The 23,043-nt window shown below is 37.5% G+C and overlaps 1 protein-coding gene across 3 annotated transcripts in view; it reads left to right on the top strand.

The window, feature by feature from the left end:
* AFG1L (AFG1 like ATPase) overlaps positions 1 to 23,043 on the top strand; it is a 199,920-nt gene that overhangs the window by 115,735 nt on the left and 61,142 nt on the right. For all 3 annotated transcript variants that reach the window (XM_065889073.1, XM_065889074.1, XM_065889075.1), the window contains exon 8: positions 10,321 to 10,403. In XM_065889073.1, the coding sequence (XP_065745145.1) occupies positions 10,321 to 10,403 (83 nt within the window). The remainder of the gene's footprint in view (positions 1 to 10,320; positions 10,404 to 23,043) is intronic.

Here is a 23,043-nt window from a genome sequence, read left to right as displayed (position 1 = left end):
GTTTTAACAAAGACTTTCCTGAACCATACTTTAGTTAGCCTCTTCTGACCCCTATTCTCTACTCGGCTTCAACTTTGGCCTACAATGTCTGTGTCCATCCGTGCTGAGTCCAGTTTTAGCAAGAATCTTGCTAAGTCAATTCCCATAAAAGTTCAGAGGACTGTACTGGTTGGCTTCTTTCTGTAGTTCCTAACATACCAACTTATACCTAAGCATTGCACATAGATGAGTTTGCTAATGATCCGTTCAGTTAATCAGTATTTACCAAGCATTTACTATGTACTGGATGCTGTGCTAGGTACTGGGGACACAATAATAAACAACATAGATATGATCCTTGTCTCATAGAACTTAACAGGCTTGAAACCCAAATCTGTTTCTGTTATCTTAATTATTGTAGCTGCTTCTCCAGATAATCGTCAAGACTAGATGCCTTACTTGGTTAGAATATGAGCAACAGAAGTAGGACTTTCCCCAGCAGGTTAACAGAGTACTGCAAGAACTTCCCAATAAGCTCACATGAATTTTGGGTTTTTTTTAAATCATTTTATTTTTATTTTATTTTATTTTTTAAACATCTTTATTGGAGTATAATTGCTTTACAATGGTGTGTTAGTTTCTGCTATATAACAAAGTGAATCAGTTATACCTATAGATATGTCCCCATATCTCTTCCCTCTTGCGTCTCCCTCCCTCCCACCCTCCCTATCCCACCCCTCTAGGTGGTCACAAAGCACCGAGCTGATCTCCCTGTGCTATGCGGCTGCTTCCCACTAGCTATCTATTTTACGTTTGGTAGTGTATATATGTCCATGCCACTCTCTCACTTTGTCCCAGCTTACCCTTCCCCCTCCCCGTATCCTCAAGTCCATTCTCTAGTAGGTCTGTGTCTTTATTCCCATCTTGCCCCTAGGTTCTTCATGACCAGTTTTATTTTTCTTAGATTCCATATATATGTGTTAGCTTACGGTATTTTTCTCTTTCTGACTTACTTCACTCTGTATGACAGACTCTAGGTCCATCCACCTCACTACAAATAACTCAATTTCATTTCTTTTTATGGCTGAGTAATATTCCATTGTATATATGTGCCACATCTTCTTTATCCATTCATCTGTCGATGGACACTTAGGTTGCTTCCATGTCCTGGCTATTGTAAATAGAGCTGCAATGAACATTTTGGTACATGACTCTTTTTGAATTTGGTTTTCTCAGGATATATGCCCAGGAGTGGGATTGCTGGGTCATATGGTAGTTCTATTTTTAGTTTTTTGAGGAACCTCCATACTGTTCTCCATAGTGGCTGTATCAATTTACATCCCCACCAACAGTGCAAGAGGGTTCCCTTTTCTCCACACCCTCTCCAGCATTTATTGTTTGTAGATTTGTTTTTTTTTTCTTTTGCGGTACGCGGGCCTCTCACTGTTGTGGCCTCTCCCGTTGCGGAGCACAGGCTCCAGACGCGCAGACTCAGCGGCCATGACTCACGGGCCCAGCTGCTCCGCGGCATGTGGGATCTTTCCGGACCGGGGCACGAACCCGTGTCCCCTGCATCGGCAGGCGGACTCTCAACCACTGCACCACCAGGAAAGCCCCTGTTTGTAGATTTTTTTGATGATGGCCATTCTGACTGGTGTGAGGTGACACCTCACTGTAGTTTTGATTTGCAGTTCTCTAATGATTACTGATGTTGAGCATTCTTTCATGTGTTTGTTGGCAATCTGTGTATCTTCTTTGGAGAAATGTCTATTTAGGTCTTCTGCCCATTTTTGGATTGGGTTGTTTCTTAGTTTGGTATTGAGCTGCATGAGCTGCTTGTAAATTTTGGAGGTTAATCCTTTGTCAGTTGCTTCATTTGCAAATATTTTCTCCCATTCTGAGGGTCGTCTTTTGGTCTTGTTTATGGTTTCCTTTGCTGTGCAAAAGCTTTGAAGTTTCATTAGGTCCCATTTGTTTATTTTTGTTTTTATTTCCATTTCTCTAGGAGGTGGGTCAAAAAGGATCTTGCTGTGATTTATGTCATAGAATGTTCTGCCTATGTTTTCCTCTAAGAGTTTGATGGTGTCTGGCCTTACATTTAGGTCTTTAATCCATTTTGAGCTTTTTTTTTGTGTATGGTGTTAGGGAGTGTTCTAATTTCATTCTTTTACATGTAGCTGTCCAGTTTTCCCAGCACCGCTTATCGGAGAGGCTGTCTTTTCTCCACTGTATATTCTTGCCTCCTTTATCAAAGATAAGGTGGCCATAAGCCCACATGAATTTTGCATTGCTTTGTATATCCAAGCAAGAGCCCTGGTTGCTTGGACATATCCTGGGGTAGCAACATGGCAAAGTAGTTAAGAATATGAACACTTGGGTTTGAATCCTGAGTCTACAACTTTTGTGCTCTGTACAGTGGGCAAGTTTCATAACTTCTCTGTGCTTTATTTCCTTATCCATCTGTAAAATGAGAATGTTAATAATAATGCCTACCTTTGAGATTGGTTAAGAGGAATATAAAGAATTTAGAATGGTTTCTGGCACAAGGTACACCCGTATATCACTGTTTGCTCTTTGATGATGTTGATGATAAAGATAGACCCACTTATTTACATCTCAAATTCTCTTACTGGTTTTATGGTAGTCTTATTATGAGATCTTTTAAAATATGAGCAGAATCTTCATGTGTAGTTGCAGAAGAGGGTAATCATCAGAGATTAGTTTGTACTTTCCTTTTTCTACTCATGAGAGAGGGGAGATCATCATAATCATTGGACTCCAGTCCTACTTTGTGGGCCTGTGGGTATATGGTGCTGTGCCCCGAGTTAAGCAGGCAGCCCCTGCTCTCTTGGAGTTTACCTTCCAAGAGTGACTACATCAGTTTAGATAATCAAGTAAAGGTCATAAAAACAGTGAACTGTGAGTTGGCCAGACACTTTAAACATAGAAAATGTCCTATATAATGGAAGTTTACTGTAATACAACCCATTAAAGTGTAGATTTAGTATAGTTGCATATATCTCATACACAGTTTTGGACTAAATACCTGAAGGAAATCATAATAGAATCATACAGTATGGGGACTTCCTGGTGGTCCAGTGGCTAAGACTCCGCACTCGCAATGCAGGGGGCCCGGGTTCGATCCCTGGTCGGGGAACTAGAACCCACATATCGCAACTAAGAGTTCACATGCTGCAACTAAAGATCGCGCATGCCGCAATGAAGATCGCGCATGCAGCAACGAAGATCCTGTGTGCCGCAACTAAGACCCGGCACAGCCAAATAAATAAATAAAAATTTTTTTAAAAGTTGAATCATACAGCGTGGATCTCTAGAAGAGCAATTAGCATATTTATACCAGGCAGAGGTAATTACTTTGGGACAGGGATGGAGGAGTTGGGGAGCAAAAATTAATCCTGTAAATTGTATAAGGTGAAAGAAAAATGAACCTGTGGCTACTGCTTAATAAAGCAGTGTGACATGGTGGGAAGACCATGGATTTGGGGGCAAGAATGATCTGGGCAAATCATGGCTCAGCTACCTACAAACTATGTGGCCTCTCTGGAGCTCGATGAATTCAAAGGAAAACTGTTTTCCCTTCCGACTGTAGCTGCAGAAAGGGTAAGATTTGTGGCTCAGCTTAGAAGCAAGAATATATAGGTGTGGTTTTTAGCTTCAGTCCTGGCTTTTTTTTTTTAATCTCACAACTATTATTTCCTTTTTTACTCTTTTTTTAAAAATGCCTTCCTGTATGCTTATTAATGGACCAAGAGTATTAGTGATTGTATTGGTTCACTAGGGCTACCATAACAAAATACCACAGCCTGGGTGGCTCAAGCAACAGAAATGTATTTTCTCACAGCTCTGGAGGCTAGAAGTCCAAGGTCAAGGTGTTGATGGGGTTGATTTTCTCTGAGGCCTCTCTCCTTGACTTGTAGATGGCTCTCTTCTCCCTCCGTCTTCACATGGTCCTTCCTTTATGCACACACGTCTGTGTCACCAGTTATATTGGATTAGGGCCCACATAAACACCTCATTTTAATGCAGTCACCTTTCAAAGGCTCTTATCTACAAATACTGTCCCATTCTGAGGTACTAGGATTAGGCCTTCAACATATGAATTTGCAGGGACACAATTCAACCCATGGCAGTGATTAAAAAAAAAAATAGTAATAACCTCCCTCATACATTTCTTTAACTGTAAAATAGGGATATAAAAATGATTACTTTGTTCTGTGTATGATTATTGTGAGGATTATAATGAGAAATTCACCTCAGTTGACTGGCACAGTTGAGTCACATAATAGGTACTTCGCAATTGTTAAATATCTTCCTTTCCTGCCTTTGGCAAGGGAGAGAAATTCTGAAATTGATTGATTAAAAAAAAGAGACACAGACCTTACCTGCTACAGTGATAGGGTGTGGGTGTTTTAAGTGTCAGAGACAACTGGGGTAGCCAGGGAAGGAGGAGTGGGGCAGTGGAGAAAAAAAATGTTTTTTTTACTTTGGAGCATGAGATGATCAAGAAAGCAAAGGAGCTGAGGTGGCTTGAGGTAGACTCCAAAACTCAAAAAGCCCAAAGAAGAATTTAGCCCTGAAGTGAGAGAACTTCAGCAATAATGTTAAGAATTTTAGACTGAAAGGCATCATGATTCAATTCCTTTATTTTATGGAGGAGAAAACTGACATCCAGAGAGGTTAAGTAACAGGCTAAAATCACATAGCTAAGCAATTGGTGGAAGACTAATCAACTCTGAAAAATTAAGTCTATGATTGGGAGGAGCAGAATATAATAACTTGAGGAAAATATCTGAATTCTACCACTGTCAGAGCTAAAGCTGTATCTTATTCATTATTGTATCTCCAGTTACCAGGGATGTGCCCAGTGTATAGTATTCAGTGATGATTGTTAGGATGACTCAAAATAAATATTGAATTTGCAGGGGACTTGTTAAACCATAGGTGTACATTTTTGTGAATAAATCAATGCAGCATACTTATGAAATATATGGAACATCTTTAGTATCATCCTGGAGATCAGTATACAAAAAATTGCATTAATAAGTGAGTTTCTAAGACTGCTGGATCTAAGGGCACTATTCAAAAATCAATTGTATTTCTTTATACCAGTAGCTGATACATACTAACGAATGCACATACACTACTGGTGGGAGTGAATGTTGCACAATCACCTTGGAAAACTGACAATATTCACTAAAGCTGAGTCTACTCTTATCCTATGATCAAGCAGTTACTCTTCTAGGCAGTATATATCCAGCAAGAGCATGTGCACATATGTACCAAAAATCATGTGCAAGAATGTTTGTGCCTGCATTATTTGAAAGAGCTAATAACTAGAAGCAACCGAAATGTCCATCAACAGTAGAATGAATCAATAAGTTGTGGCATATTCATCTTGTGGGTATGGTACAACAAACAATAAGCTACAACTACACAAAACATGTGGATGGATGAATCTTGTAAACCATAAAGGAGCCCATTCACAAAAGAATACACAGTATATAATTCTACTTATATAAAGCTCCAGAAACAGGCAAAATTCTATGATGCTAGAATCAGGATACTGGTTACCTTTGGAAAGGTAAAAGAGGATACTAAGGGGGCTTCAGAGGTGCTAGTAATGTTCTATTTCTTGATTGAACTGGACACTTATTTGTATACTTCTCTGTATTTGTTATACTTAAATTATAAAAGGCTTAAAAGTATGTATTGAATTTTTATATATCATTGATATCCTAGAAGTAGTATCACATGATTATTTTAAATGAGACTGAAGCAGCTGTCAGAATGTATAGCTGCTTCAGTATGTATATTTGAATGTATAGCTGCCTCAAAAAATAAATAGAATTTAAAAAGGCATCCCCACCCAGTCTCCCACCCTTTTTTGGTTCAGTATTTCTTTTTGTACTCTTACTTGTTGTTTACTTATGGAATTGTATTTTTAACAAACAAAATAGTATAGTATGCAGTATAGCTTTTCAGTATTTAAATAGTTATTTCTCTCAGAAATTTTAAGGTATCAAAAAGGATTAAGCTTAGAACTGTGTGTAATATGATCCCAATTTTTCTTTCTGTCTGTCATCATTTCCAGGTGTAAAGGAAAAACTTGGAAAGATATAAGCGATAAGCAAACTTTTTTATGAGAAGGGGGTAAACTTTCTATTTTTATATGTTTGATATTTGAATTTTTTACAATAAGCATGTGTCTCTTTTTTAGTTTAAAAAGGTACAATTTTTAATAATTAATCAAAAAGATAGATCTTAGCTATTAAAATATTTTATATCCTAGAACTAGAAAAACTCTCAACCGTTTTTCCTTTTATGCTTACTTATTAAAAATGTATAAAACCTAACAGTTGAATACTGTCAAGAAAAACACCAATAATTTAGATCTTTAAATTCCTATTTAATGTCATCACTTAGATAAAACATAAAACTTTGATTTATATGGTTGGTTTTTTGTTTTTTCTGTTTTTCCAAATTTTCTAGAGTAAGCAATATTACTTTTATAATAGAAGTATTTAAGGGAGGCAAATCTTTAGTATTTCAGTCTTTGCTGATGAGGTTAATATGTTGTACTTTTAAAGGATTTTTCTCTACTAATATTTATTGTTCTTTTGTTCCAACTGGGAAGGGAAAAGCCAGACTGGAAGCTATAAAAAGTTATTTTGTGAGATGCTGTTTTTCTAATGGTATTATTAAGAATTGCTAAAAATACACACAATAGATCTTGAGGAAAATGCAAACTGTTGGAATACAGTTCTTTTAGTGACATACTTTTCTTTCCAAAGTCAAAAGCCTTTGACTCATGAATATGCTCCCAAGGGTGAATTAACCTCCCTCCTTTTCCTCCTCAAGTTTCCTAATTGCATTTTTAGCTTGTGTAATTGTATTTGTCCTTTGTATACATAAATATACAAACCATTTTAAAATAAATTCAGTTTGCTGGCTGATTAGTTTTATACATTTGAATTGGATGGTGGTAAGAGGTCACAGGTCTTGTAAATATCCCTGGAAATTAGGAAATTGCTTAGAGATCAGGCCCGTTTGACTAGATTCATCCTCAACTTGGAAATAAAGTTAGTTTTCACTTTCCTCCACCCTTCTGCACAGTGGTTTGAAGACTTTAGCTTAAGTGAATAAGATCAGAAATTTTGAGGTTTATTTTTCTTTAAAAATATAAACTGAGTATTAGTATTTTTCAGACAATTAAGGGCTAACATCTAAAGGCTTTGGTTATAGTTCTTATGCTGCTGATTAGGTATTCCTTGCTGGTGATTAGTGAATGTACAAATGCAATCATTCGGTAGGGTTTAATCACTTATATGAGAGAGAAGTTCGTTACCCAGAAGGAGAAATTGAAGCTTGTATAACTTTCATTAGCCTTATTTTTTTAATAGCAAAAAAATAAGAATAATTTTTGACTAAATTAGGAATATTGACTAATATAAGATAAATTGTTGTTTAAAAGAAATAGAGAACCTGGGGAAATACACTTACGTGAATATACTTTTCCACCATGTAGTATATTGTCTGTATTATAGGTAGCTTATGAATAGTTGGCCCTTACCAAACCAGGACAGATTTCCCTCAGAGAGAGAGAGAGAAAGAAGTGCTAGCTGAACAAGTGCATCTCCTTCTTTCTTTGCACTGGGTGGCTGAGCCCCACAGTTATAGCAGGGGTCAGGGGAGGAAATGTCTCCTTTCCCAGGTTTCCTACATTAACTTAAAGTTGAGAAGAAGAGAGATGTATAGCTATACCTTTTTTTTTTTTACAGGTCTCTAAGGCAATGGGAGAGTGGAATGCATGTATTTGGGCAATGCTGTATTTCTTTCTGGTGAGATGAGTTAAGGGCCTGAGCCCTGAGGGTAGGTTTGAGCCACTTGGGATGATGAGCTAGGGAGGTGTGGGTGGCTGCTTAGGCCAAGCATTGCACAGTGGCGTGACTCTGTTAGCTTCAGGGGTGGTTCTTCAAATGTGTAGTCAAAAAGCTTAGCTTTGGGCTTCCCTGGTGACGCAGTGGTTGAGACTCCGCCTCCCGATGCAGGGGACACGGGTTCGTGCCCCGGTCCGGGAGGATCCCACATGCCGCGGAGTGGATAGGCCCATGAGCCATGGCCACTAGGCCTGCGCGTCTGGAGCCTGTGCTCCGCAACGGGATAGGCCACATCAGTGAGAGGCCCGCGTATACTGCAAAAAAAAAAAAAAAAAAGCTTAGCTTTGTAGGCTCCCCAGGGGAGCGGCCTCTTCTTGGGGATTATTTTATTCTAACCTAATTCACAATTGCTAATATGTAAATCAAAATGCTGTAGCTTTTCCAGCCTTCCAGGCCAGTTGGTCTTCACTCCGAGGGTGACCAACTATCCCAGTGTGCCCAGGACTCTCGTGGTATTAGCACTGAAAGTGCTGCTTTCAGGAAAAAAATCCTCAGTCTTGGGGAAACCTCTCAGTCTCAGAGGGATGATTGATCACCCTATTTTACTTCCCTGAGCCCTTAGCAGCTGTAGCATAGGAGGAGGGGAAATGCATTCTCGCTGCCACTGTGTACAATCTCTTCCCTGTAGTACAGATGATGAAGAGCTCTTACATAGCAGTACAACCCAGGATGTAATTTCAGGGAGGAAGAATGTTGCTACATCCCAAGTGTGCCCAGATAGTGCTCTTCTGATTATCTATTGCTGCATAACAAATGACTGCAAAATTTAGAAGCTTAAAATAACATTATTATCCCTCTGGTTTCTGTGGTTCTGGGATTTGAGAAAATCTCAGCTGACAGTTCTGGCTCCCTCATTATGACAGTGGCTACAACTGAAACAGCTGGAGACCAGTCCAACACCTCTGTCTTCATGTCATCTCACGGCCTCTCTATGGGCTACTTTAAGCTCTCCTGGTTGCTTTCAGACAGGTGATGCTTACGTGGCAGTTTAGGGTTCTGGAGCAAGTATTCTAGCCAACAAGAAAGAAGCTGCCTCAAATGTCATATCAGATATTATTGTATAGCATCATTTTCACCAGAGCCACAGGATTCAAGTGGGGAGCATAGACCCCACTTCTTTTTTTTTTTTTTTTAATATTTATCTATTTGTCTGCGTCAGGTCTTAGTTGCAGCACGCGGGATCTTTAGTCATGGCATGCGAACTCTTAGTTGCAGCATGTGGCATCTAGTTCCCTGACCAGGGATCGAACCTGGGCCCCCTGCATTGGAAGTGCTGAGTCTTAGCCACTGGACCACTATGGAAGTCCCTAGACCCTACTTCATGATGGTTAGAAGGTCAACGTCACAACCTGTTGAGATGGAGACATTATTGCAGCCATCTTTGGAAAATATAATCCACCACAATTACCTTAGCTTCCAAATGCAGTTTTTCATTAATAAAAGTAGTAAAGTTGTTAAAATATGGTTTTTCCTCATGAATTTTCTTAATGCAATTTTTATTTCAAATGAAAACAAAAAGATCAGCCTGTAAGTGTTACTTGAATTGTTCTGAGAACTCTTGCTTACCACTGTTCTACTGGCATGAAAGAGTGTGTGTGTGTGTGTGTTTGTGTGTGTGTGTGTATCTTCCCAAAAAGCCAACTGACCAACATAGGTGTAGTAAAAGTTCATTTGCTTCCATAGTAAGAATTTTAAGGGGTGTGTGTGTGTGTGTGTGTGTGTGTGTGTGTGTGTATGGGAGTTTCTATGCATACATGCACCCCAGAGGATGGAAAGGAAAGAGTAACTGGGAGGAGACAAGGACAGCAGTGGCACAGGACCATTCAGGTTGAACGGAAGCATTCATAGCAGGAAAGAACTCTGAAGACATTGATGGCTGGAGAGGGAGCTAAGGAACGAAGGCAGTGGCTATCATTTAGAAGTGAAGGGCAGGTATACCTATAGCATCACTTTAGAACGATCATTCAGTTTAAAATGTGGATGCTAATGTTCTGATGCAGCTTTCTTAGACTGTCTCTCATTGTGATGCTTAAGACCCATGAGTTATTTTTTCTGATAGCCTCCAGCTTCTCACTTCAGAGGACTGGAAATTGGAATTTAAAAAAATCTAATGCGGTTATTTGGGGAATTTGCTGACAGCACAGTTTTAACAAAGTTTGAGGAAGGCATGCTATAAATCTTAATTTTATTAAACTGATATTTTTTGGCTTAATAAATGTTTAATATTGCAACATTTATGATTCTTACATGAGTTCTATTTTGTCCTAAACTCATTATTTTATTAAGGAAAATTTGAAAAATTAAAAAAAAATAGGATAGCAGAAAGATTATAATTCTAAGCTACCATTTGTTTAAAAAGATATTTTATGTGTTTGGATTGTAGGAACACTGTAATACTGTCCAGCTAGATTCTGGGATAGATTATCGGAAAAGGGAACTTCCTGCTGCAGGAGAACTCTACTACCTGTAAGTTGTTTTTTAATTTTCATTTTCTAAGTTTAATATCTAATAATTAATCAGGACAAGATGAGAAAAATAAGCAGGGTAATTATTAGAAAATGAAAGCCTAGTTCTAAAGCCTGTGATTTTTAAAATACAAAATGTTATAATGTTAACTTCTTTAAACTGTGTTTTCTGCCATCCACATTTGCATGATTTATAATGTGTGATTGGTGGAAACCCTAATTAGTTTTTTGGGGAGGAGTGATGACAGATGGTTAGAAAATAATGAGTATCCTTTTTAAGAAACTCTAGTATTAAGAGAATATCTTTATTGTGCTCAAGTAATTAATTATTTGTGGACATCTTCTGACAAATGTGTCATTTCTGTTCTCTGAAAATTGTGTTTTATTTTGTCAATCTGTTTGTATTTATCATTGTTGATTGACTTCCATACATAACTATGTAAAATATATATACACAAGTACAACTGGATATATTTTGTCTTTTAAAAGCTCAGACTCGGGCTTCCCTGGTGGCACAGGGATTAAGAATCCTCCTGCCAATGCAGGGTACATGGGTTTGATGCCTGGCCCAGGAAGACCCCACATGCTACAGAGCAAGTAAGCCCATGCACCACAACTACTGAGCCTGTGCTCTAGAGCCCGTGAGCAACAACTACTGAGCCCACGTGCCACAACTATTGAATCCCGTGTGCGTAGAGCCCGTGCTCTGCAACGAGAGAAGCCACTGCAATGAGAAGCCTGCGCACCGCAATGAAGAGTAGACCCCAGTCACCACAGCTAGAGAAAGCCCACGCACGGCAATGAAGACCCAATGCAGCCAAACAAAAAATTAATTAATTAATTAATTAATTTAAAAAAACCTCAGACACTCCTGAGTAGGAGCAATTTATAATAATAGACGTGTTCAGCATGTGTAGTTAATGCTGAAAAACAAATATAGTTTGTTTTAAAAATGTCATTTGTGAGAACCTGAAAAGGAAAAAGTGCCTTACAAATGCAAAGTGTTGTTTAGTGTATGCTGCTAGCGTTGGGCGCCTAGTGGGTTCTCAGTAAATAGGTCTGTCTAAGGGCTAATTGTGATTTAACTCAAAGGCATGTTTCTGCTAATTTCAATTTTGATGACAACGTGCATATGAGAGGTTCAGAAAAGTTCTTGTCTCTGCCACCTTGTAAGCAGAAGTACTTTACTGTTTTTGAAGCAGAAATTAGCTAGAAAAATCACATAATTAAAATTGCATACTTTACAGTGTACCAGGGGGACTGTTTCAGTTTATTATTCAGATTCTGATGATTATTATAGGAGGCTCTTCATCTGCCCTTAAGTACTTTGTCTTTAAATACTTTATAATTTTGAAAAGTTCTTAGAACACTTTTTTTTCTGCTTTAACTTGGAATTTTTCCTCTCCATTTCTTTTATGTTTGTGCTTTCTGGTCTTTTTGTTTTTCTGATATTCACAAGATTTCCCTGAAGCTTTGTTACCTATTTCTTGATGTGCCAGATGTATGGTACTTAGAAATTAATTTATTATTATTCCTTTTATTCGTTTTCAACAAATCCTTGTTTTTCCACAAAGTATATCCTTATGTGGAAGAATTAAAACATTTTCCTAAAGGGAAGTTCTTTCAATAAAGATGGTTGCCTGACTCTAAGTCATGAAATTTGTTTCCGGGTGCTAGAGAGGTCTCGGTGGAATTTACAGGAGTTGGAAAGGCTGCTTTTGCTTCAGCAGAGCCACTTTCTCTCTGACCTACTCTGTGTTGCCTCTTCCTCTTCCTGAAAAATGTAATACAGTTCTAACACATCGAAATTCAGGTTTGTACTTTAAACAAGTACTGGAGGAAATCAGAATCTAACAACGTCCCAGAGTCCAGAAAACTAGAATCTACAAAGGCTACTGTGAAACTCTAGAATGGCTTTCTTAAAAATATGTAAATTCTTTAACCTTCAAGGAAAGTAGATTTATTTTTTTTATTTTTAATTTTAATTTTATTTATTTATTTATTTTTGGCTGTGTTGGGTCTTTGTTGCTGCGCGCAGGCTTTCTCTAGTTGCGGCGAGCAGGGGCTACTCTTCGTTGCGGTGCACGGGCTTCTCGCGGTGGCTTCTCTTGTTGCGGAGCATGGGCTCTAGGAGCGTGGGCTTCAGTTGTTGCGGCACGTGGGCTTCAGTAGTTGTGGCTCGCAGGTTCTAGAGCTCAGGCTCAGTAGTTGTGGTGCACAGGCTTAGTTGCTCCGCGGCTTGTGGGATCTTCCTGGACCAGGGCTGAAACCCGTGTCCCCTGCGTTGCAAGCGGATTCTTAACCACTTTGCCACCAGGGAAGTCCTAGGAAAGTAGATTTATTTATGAATTTAACATCAAAAGAGCTTTATCATAGTCTGATAATCAAGAATATAGAGCCTGGGGGCACACCTCAGAGGGAAGGCAGATACGTGTGCCTGAGGAGAATTAGGAATTAAAGTCATCTCAGAAGTGGGAAAATAGTATTAGATACCCAGATGGAATGCTAGGGATGTCATTTGTATTGTTTCATATGAGCCCTTGGGTAGAACTTCTTTCATGAAAGAGTAAAAGAAAAGTTTCTTGGGTCATGTTAACATTTCTGATTTAATTAGGTTTCGTTTTATCTTGTTCCTATAGGAAAACATTACTTTCCCCTTTGTAACAGATTTTAATGTGCCATGCTATATATTGCCCAATTAAAGCATGTATTTCTCTTTATTACCCTCTGCGTAAACATCGGGAATTGCTTCCTGAATATACAAGTCTTGACTACTCCCTTTGTCAATCTCACTGGCACCCCAACTAAGAAAAAAGAAAAGCAAAATTCTAGCTTCCCTCTAGGGGAACATCATGCATTATCTCAGAATTTCATATATGCAGAATCCCATATATGATCTTTAATTAAGTAGAAATAGTCATTAATTCAGTATTTTATTAGTCTAACTTTCTAAAAGCCAATCTAAAATGTCCCAAAACATAATTCATATAATATCAAGAATTACCAGAGATTTAAAAAACTGCTCCAAAATTTGACATGGAACAATTTCTATAGTTCATAATATTGTCTGAGTTACACAAAAACTAATTCATACAAGCCATTGTATGTTTGTATGTAATCTATTTCAGTTGTAGTTTTATATCACATTAAATTTAGAAATCCTAGAGTACCTTTATAAATAAGTTCCAGTTGCTTTTGGCTCATCCCAAGAAGTTTTTAATCTCACGTAAAACTAACTCAAAAGAGAATTTAAATTTAGCATGTTGTAAGCCATAGAGCTTGAGTGCAAAAACCCAAACTTTTGCATTGATTAAAACATCCCATGGTTCTCCAGTTTTTCATTCTGTGGTAACTGATCTCCCCAGAGGTGAGCACAAAGTCATTTTCTTACTGGTTTCTTGGTGGATTGGGCTCAGTAAGATTCCCCATGAGTGGACTATGGTTTGCCAAAATCCATACAGGTCAACCAAACACTGGGCTTCTTGTTTGCACTTGGGCAGAGACTTGGACCAGTAATTTATTTTGAATTACCTGGTGTTTGCCAAAGGAGGCCCCATCCCGTGCCTTCCAGAGAATTTAACTGCTTCAAATTAGCTCTCTACTATGGGGCTGGTGACACTAGAGGTTATCATTTTATATATGCAACAATGAGCATCTCTTTTCTGACAGGAAACACCACTGCTGAGGGGTCCATGGGATGCTGCCCCAGACCATTTTGCTGTAAATTCTGTGAAGGGTTATGTTTTCCTGGAAAGAGGAAGTCAGGTCACCTTGGACTCACCCTCACTCTCTGTCTCTTTTCCTTTTTCATTCAGGAGCTGAGTAGTGCAGGTTCTTTTTTTCTACTAAAAAGAAGGAAGGAAGGAAGTTGAGGAGAGGTTTCCTATTCAAGCACTGTATCTCCACCATACTCACATACAAACACCCTACCCCCAACATAGAAGCCATGGCCTCAGTGGAATATTTTAAACTGAACCAAAAGGGGTAGAGGGAGGTGTTGGGCCTTGGATTTGATTTTACCCTACTTATGAAGTAATAGCTTTGCCTGTATTATTTCATGAATGCTGGCAGAAGACACAAGAAACCTGGGTCAGAGACAAAGGATTTTATTACCCTAGGCACAGATAGCATGTTGAGTCAGTTCCCTCCTTGCTCCAGAGTCCCATTAGGGAAGGGAAGAGGAGTTTTGCTGAGGGCGCAGATGGATGCCTGCATAGGCAGTGAGTTGTGTTACAGGAGAGGAGCTCTGAGTTTGGGGAATGTACCAATTTATAGTCAGAAGTAAGCAAGACTGCTTTTTTCCCAAGGGAGACGTTGCCTCATCCCTCAAGGTTTCTCGCTGCAAATACACTTTAAGAAATGGTTAGGGCCTTGCATTCTTGGCATACTTGGCAAGAATGTGGGTGAGTGAGAGACCCAGGAATAACTGTCTCTCCTCACAGGGGACATTTATCAGACTTTTAACCTTAAAGAAGCCAGACTTTCTCCCTTTATTTCATTTGGCTTCTATCCACCAAAGTCATCCACCACTTCAACAAAATTATATCTGAACGGGTTATTCAGTTATTTAATCCCTCAATTAAATTGTCTCAAGACCATTTCAATTCCATGTATATGGGGACTATGGATCATACTGAAATGATGAAAAATATATGTTACAACTTTTCAGACAGAGACCAAATAGTCACATTTTCTTACCTGGCTAACATAGTACATGTATTGATCCATCTTTTTTTTTTTTTTTTTTGCGATACGCGGGCCTCTCACTGTTGTGGTCTCTCCCGTTGCGGAGCACAGGCTCCGGACGCGCAGGCTCAGCAGCCATGGCTCACGGGCCTAGCCGCTCCGCGGCATGTGGGATCTTCCCGGACCGGGGCACGAACCCTTGTCCCCTGCATTGGCAGGCGGACTCTCAACCACTGCGCCACCAGGGAAGCCCTTCATCCATCTTTTGAACAGTTTTAAGGAATTTCTTTTACTAATGGAAACTTCATGTCTCAAGTACTCTTAATTTTCCACTTGGGAAACATCTATTCCAAATAGGAAATTACTTCTAAGAATGTATCTTTGAATACCATTTTTAAAAAAAAGTTTGCTGGCTAAAAACACACAGCTTCAAGGTACAGCTCTGTTTTAGAAGAAAGGTCTGTGAAAACAAAGACTGGAACTCATGCATGTTACAACTTACTTCCCCACAATTAAAAATTTCTTGTTTTTTGCCTGTGATATTCCCTACACATACTACCCTGCTCCCAACTGGAACAACCATTGATGAAAATTTAAAACATTTCTTAGCTTGTTTGTCATATCTTCTCATCCCTAAAACTTTGACAGAGATCTGTCTTCTGCCTGGAACGTTGCCACCTCTTCTGGTTCAGCAGAGTCTCTAGGGCATCTTGGGACCTTCTCCTCATCCCCCATCATTACCATTCCAGGTGTTTCTGCCGCAGACATTGGAATCTGCAGTTTCAGTCTTAGTTTTTCTCACCAGAGTACCAGCCCAGTCATTTCCTGTTTCAGTTCCCACTGAAGAACTTCTGAAACACCTGCCAATAGAAGCAACTTGAAAATTGTTAAGTCTGGCTCCCTTCCTTTTATTTTTAAAATTTTTATTTATGTATGTATGTGTGTGTGTATGTATGGCTGTGCTGGGTCTTCGTTGCTGCCCATGGGCTTTCTGTAGTTGTGGCGAGCGGGGGCTACTCTTCGTTGCGGTGTGTGGGCTTCTCATTGCGGTGGCTTCTCTCGTTGTGGAGCACGGGCTCTAGGCGTGCAGGCTTCAGTAGTTGTGGCACGTGGGCTTAGTTGCTCCACGGCATGTGGGATCTTCCTGGACCAGGGCTCAAACCCATGTTCCCTGCATAGGCAGGCGGATTCTTAACCACTCTGCCACCAAGGAAGTCCCCCCTTCCTTTTAGACTGTGATTTGTTTCAGTTCCATGGACTAGGCTGCCCAGGGTCCCTGTATAGGTTAGGCTGTGTGCATAACCCCATTGAAACAGTCGCTCTCTGGTCACCTACCCCAAAGTTTTTATGGACTGATGCCAAACGTGGGCCTGCTATACTTTCCCTTCAGTTCCCTGAATTCTCTCATGTGTCTTTTAGAGTCTTCTCCATTCATATCAGTCCTACTTCTGACACTAGTGCATAGTGTCACAGTGGAGCCATGATGGTATTGAAGAGAAGATACCATACAGGTAAACAATGTGAAATTTATTTGGCAGCAAAAGACACAGAAACGTATCCATATGGAGACAGTTGAGTAAAACAGAAGACAGCATAGCATATTCTCATTGGAAGTTTAAGTTTTGCTGGCCTGTGAAGCTGACATATAGCACCTGATCAGGACGAGGATCCCAAGAGGTCATGTTTATCATTCTTGGGTGAGTGGTTTAGAGAGACTCTGGCTATGTGCCTGCCTGCTTACCGGGTACAATTACCAGGTACAAACCCCAGGACATTCCTGAATGTTCACTGTCAAATCAGTGTGAATGAAAGGTCAGTTTCCCATTCTTCAACAAGACCAGACTAGGCCTTCCCGAAGTCTGTTCCTCAGAGGGCGGGGAACAGGATTTCTGCCTCTGGTAATTAGAGAAACTATCTAGTTTCGTGAGGTTCAGACTGTTGATCTGGTTAATTCTTAAGTCTGGGGAAGGAAAGAAGACTGTTGGGGACATTTTTGACATTTACGGATTAAATTTTATTCTTAGCATCATGACATGGAACATATAGGTTTATCTACTTAGTCATAAGCATAGTCAAAAACTAAAATATTTACAGATAAAATAATACAGTGTATGGGATGTGCTTTAAAATAATCCAGGGTGGGAGAATTAAGGGGAGGTATAGTTGAAGCAAGATTGGCCATGTATTGAGTGGGTGATTGTTATATCAGGTTTATTATACAGTTGTCTTTACATGTATATATGTGTGAAATTTTCCACAATAAAAAGTTTTTTTTAAAAAAGGTACAAATCTTCTCTATTTTTTTTTCCAGATTATGCTAGCAAGAGTTTTATTAGTTCTATTCATCTTCTCAAAGAAACAGCTTTGTTTTATTCTCTCTGTTGCTTTATGTTTTATATTTTATTGATTTCTTTTCATTTTGTCATAGTTTCCTTTGCTGTGGAAAAGCTTTTAAATCTAAATAGATCCCATTTGTTTACTTTTATTTCCTTTGCTTTAGAGGACAGACCCCAAAAAATATTGACAAGATTTATGTCAAAGTGTGTTTGGCCTAGTTTTCTTCTAGGAGTTTTATGGTTTCTGGTCTTACATTTAGGTCTTTAATCCATTTTGAGTTTATTTTTATGTATTACATAAGAAAATGTTCTAATTTCATTCTTTTACATACTTTGCCTATTTTTAAATTGGGTCATTTGTCTTTTTATTGTTGAATTTTAAGTGTTCTTTATATATTCTAGATACAAGTTCCATGTCAGATACATGATTTGCAAAAATATTCTCACATTCTTTTTTTTTTTTTTATTTTGTTGATGGTGTCCTTTGAAGCACAAAACTTTTAAATTTTAATGAGGTCCAATTTATTTTTTCTTTTGTTACTTATGCTTTTGGTGTCACATTTGAGAAACTATTGCCTAATCCAAGGTCACAATGATTTATGCCTATGTTTTCTTCTAAGAGTTTTATAGTTTTAGCTCTTATATTTAAGTATTTGGTTAATTTCAAGTTATTTTTATATGTGGTGTGAGGTAGTGGTCTATCTTCTTTCTTTTGCATGTGGATATCTAGCTGCCTCAGCACTATTTGTTGAAAAGACCATTCTTGCCTTACTGAATTGTATTGACCCCCTTTTTGAAAATCAACGACTGTAAATGTGAAGGGTTATTTCTGGTCTCTCAATTATTATATTCCATTGATCTATTTGTCTAACTTTATGTCAATACCACACTGTCTTGATTGCCATAACTTTGTTCTAAGTTTTGAAATTAGGAAGTGTGAGTCCTCCAACTTTGTTTTGTTTTGTTGTGTGTTCAAGATTGTTTTGGCTATTCTGAGTCCTTTGAATTTCCATATGAATTTTAGGATCAGCTTGTCAAGTTCTACAAAGAAGCCATCTGGAGTTTTGATGGGGATTGTGTTGAATTTGTAAATCACATTGGGGACTACAATATGAATTCTTCAGATCCATGAACATGTAATGTTTTATTCGTTTTCTAGGGCTGCCATACAAAGTACTGCTAACTGATATCTTAGAAAGCAGAAATTTATTCTCTCATTCTGGAGGCTAGAAGTCTGAAATCAAAGTGTTGGCAGTATGGTTCTTTCTGGGCAGTATGGACAGTCTGCTCCATGCTTCTGGTGGAGTTCTTTGGCTTGTAGGTGCATTGCTCTAGTCTCCCTTTAGCTTCATATGCTATTTTCCTTGTGTGTGTGTGTGTGTATGTGTGCGTGTGTGTGTGTTTCCAAATTTCCTCTTCATATAAGGACAACTAATTGTTAAGGACAATTAGTTTCCTCTTCATATAAGGACAACAAGTTGTTAGGGACAACTCTAATCCAGTATGACCTCATCTAAGCTTAGTTACATTTGCAAAGACCCTATTTCAAAATAAGGTCACATTCACAGGTATTGGGAGCTAGTACTTTAACATCTTTTTGGAGGACACAATTCAACTCATAACAGCTGTCTTTCCATTTATTTTGGTCTTCTTTAATTCCTTTCAACAATGTTTTATAGTTTTCAGTGTATAAAAATTATAATTCTTTTGTTAAATTTATTCATAAACATTTTATTCTGTTTTAAACTAGTGTAAATTGAATTGTTTTCCTAATTTCCTTTTTGGTTTGTTCATTGCTGCTGTATAGCAATGTAATTGGTTTTTTAAAAAACATCTTTATTGGAGTATAATTGCTTTACAGTGGTGATTGTAATTGATTTTTGTGTATTGATCTCATAACCTGAAACCTTGCTAAACTTGTTTATTAGTTCTAATAGTTTCTAGTAGATTTCTTAGGATTTTCTAAATATAAGATCATATCATCTGGAAATAGAGATAGTTTACTTCTCCCTTTTCAATCTGAAAGCCTTTTATTTATTTTTCTTGCCTAAATTTCCTGTCTAGAACCTTCAGTGAAATGTTGAACAAAAGTGGTATATTCTATCATAGAGAGTGGACATCCTTGACTTATTCCTGAGCTTGGGGGAAAGACTTCAATCGTTCACCATTAATTATGATGTTAGCTCTGGGTTTTTCTTAGATGCCCTTTATTAGATTAAGGACATTCCCTTCTATTCCTAGTTTTTGAGTGTTTTTATCATGAAAGGGTGTTGGATTTTGTCAAATGCATTTTCTGTTTCTATTGAGATGATCATGTGGTTTTTGTCCATTATCCTATTGATTGATATGGTGTATTTTATTTATTGATTTTTGGATTTTAAATCAATCTTGCATTTCTGGGATAAATCTCTCTTGGTTGTGGTGTATAATATTTTTTATATATTGCTGGACTCAGTTTGCTAGCATTTTGTTGAGGATTTTTGTGTTTATACTCATGAGAGATATTGGTCAGTAGTTTTCTTTTTGGTGGTGTCTTTGTCTGATTTTGCTATCAAGGTAATACTGGCCTCATAGAATGAGTTTTGAAGAGATCCCTCCTCTTCTGTTCAGATTTTATCTTTTTTCTTGAGTTGGCTTCAGTGGTTTGCATCCTTCTAGGAATTTGCCCATTTTATCCAAGTTATCTAATTTGTTGGTACACAGTTGTTAATAGTATTCCCTTATAATTCTTTTTATTTCTATAAGGTTGGTAGTAATGTCCTCTCTTTCATCCCTGATTTTAGTAATTTTAGTTTTCTCTCTTTTTCTTCATCCATTTAGCTAAATGTTTATCCATTTTATTCAGTTTTTCAAAGAACTAACTTTTGGTTTTATTGATTTGTTGTATTATTTTTCTATTCTTTATTTCATGAATTTCCACTCTAATCCTATTATTTCCTTCCTTCCGCTTGTTTTAGGTTAATTTTATCTTTGTCCACGGTCTTATGATAGAAGTTAGGTTGTTGGTTTGAGATTTTTCTTCTCTTTTAATGTAGGCATTTATAACTATAAATTTCCCTATAAGCACTATTTTTGCTGCATCTCATGAGTTTTGGTATGTTATGTCTTCATTTTCATTGTCTCAAAGTATTTTCTAATTTTCCTTTAGATTTCTTTTTTTGACCCGTTGGTTATTTAGGAGTGTGCTGTTTAATTTCCACATATTTGTGAATTTCCCAAATAACTGTCTGTCACCAATTTCTAATTTCACTCTACTGTGATTAGAGAACATTCTTTGTATAATTTCAATTCTTTTTAATTTATTTAGGCCTGTTTTATGGCCTAGGATATGATCTTTCTTTGAGAATGTTCCATGTGCATTTGAGAAAATGTATATTCTGTGGTTATTGAGTGGAGTGTTTATATAGATGTCTGTTAGTCTAATTTGTGTATAGTGTAGTTCAAGTCTTATTATTTCCTGTTGATCTTCTCCCTAGTTGTTCTATCCATTATTGAAAGTTGGATATTGGAGTCTCCAACTATTACTGTTGCATTGTCTGTTTCTCCCTTAAGTTATGTCAGTTTTTGCTTCATGAATTTTGAGGGCTCTGTTTCTAGGCACATATATGTTTGTAATTGTTATATCATCCTGATGGATTGATACTTTTATCATTATAAAATATTCCTTTTAGATGGATTGATACTTTTATCATTATAAAATATTCCTTTTAGTCTCTAATCACATTTTTGTTGTTGTTTTGTCTGATATTAGTAGTGGTTGCTTTTCTCATGATGTATCTTTTTTTCATCCTTTTACTTTCAACCTATTTGTATCTTTGAACCTAAAGCTATCTCCTGTAGATAGCATATAGTTGGAACTAGCTTTTTTATCCAGTCTACCAATCTCTGCCTTTTGATTAAATTGTTTAATTCTTTCACAAATTATGTTATTATTGATATAATTGGATTTACATCTGCTCTTTTATTTTTCATTTTCTTTATGTTTCATGACTTTCTTGTTTCTCTGTTCTTCCTTTACTGATTTCTTTTACATTAAGTGAATATTTTTAGTGTAATATTTTCATCCTTTTAATGATTGTTTTCCCTTATATTTTTTGTCATTTTTTAGTGAAGAACTTTTATCTCTATGAGAAGTATAAAGTTTCATTCAAACTGAAATGTTGTCTCAAATTCAAAATGAAGCAATGCATGTTGCTATATGTTTTGATAATTAAAATATCAGTAATGGTAATGAAACTTTACCCTAAGACCACCAGTAGGGAAAAGGTCTCTATGGTGGGAAAATATAGTTGATTCTCAAAAGTAGATACACAGTAGTATCTTTGACATAAGAACTCCTGTTGATGTTTTATCAATGAGTAAGGCTCTGTGACATTGCAGTCTTACAACTGTATATTAGTAAAATACAACAGTAAGAGTTTTCTTCTTTATGTACTATAGGGCATAGTCAAGTAGGCCATTTATTATGTCTCTTAAAAATCACAAAATTGTACTATTTGACATAATTTAGATGTACATTTAAATATTAATTAATCTTATATTAACACAAGGACTGCTGAATTAAAAATTAATTTCAAGGATTTGAAACTATTTGAAACACCACCTAAAAAGTGGGAAAGCAGCGAAAGAAGTCCATCTTGTATATATTTTGGTATCAGTTTCCATCAGTCAGCTCAGCACACCTTTTTTTTTTTTTTTTTTTTTTTGCAATATGCGGGCCTCTCACTGTTGTGGCCTCTCCCGTTGCGGAGCACAGGCTCCGGACGCGCAGGCTCAGTGGCCATGGCTCACGGACCCAGCCGCTATGTGGGATCTTCCTGGACTGGGGCATGAACCCGTGACCCCTGCATGGGCAGGCAGACTCTCAACCTCTGCGCCACCAGAGAAGCCCCATCAGCACACCTTTTATCTTCTATTCCTTTATTGAACTGTAATTTGACAATAGCATGTTACAGTGTTTGTTTTCCAGCAGGCCAGACAGAACCAGAATAGAGCAGGCTCACCATTTCCAGCTAAACACATTGACAAAGTATTCAATTATATGACTGTACTCATCTAGTAAAGTATAAATAAGCTATATATACAACATGTACATGAGTAGATAATATATATACTTATACATAGAAAGTTGCTAAATTTCCTTAGAATTCTTGTCTTGTTATTTCATCTTCAAATATATCACATTTATCACTAAAAATCTTCAACATAAGTAAAGCTGATCCGGCAGAAGTCCTATATCTTTAGTTAGTTTTGCTGTGTACCTTTTTTATACCTATAAAAACTCCCTGGCCTCTCTTTCTGAGGTGGATGTGACTATCTTCTTCACCTAAAGAGGAGTTAGAGATTCTTACTCTCCAGCTTCTTCTTCATTTTTATTGTTGTTGCTTAAAATATTTAATCATTGTAGCCTTTCTGAAATTTTATGAAAAATAATTATTTTTAGATCTACGAAGCTGCAATTTTACATGTTATACCACTGATTTATTTGGGGGGAATGCAATATATAGATTTAGTAGAAATTTTATGTAGAGTTTGGGGCTGAGAAAGGGGGAGGTGATTAAGGTCTGGAATTTGAGAGCTAAAGGTGCTAGATCCCGCTTGCTGCATTATGCATAGGTC

Source organism: Phocoena phocoena, chromosome 12 (genome assembly GCF_963924675.1).
Source record: "Phocoena phocoena chromosome 12, mPhoPho1.1, whole genome shotgun sequence".
Taxonomy (NCBI): domain Eukaryota; kingdom Metazoa; phylum Chordata; class Mammalia; order Artiodactyla; family Phocoenidae; genus Phocoena; species Phocoena phocoena.
Note: the sequence above shows the minus strand (reverse complement) of the source record. Positions and strands in the feature narration are given on the sequence as shown.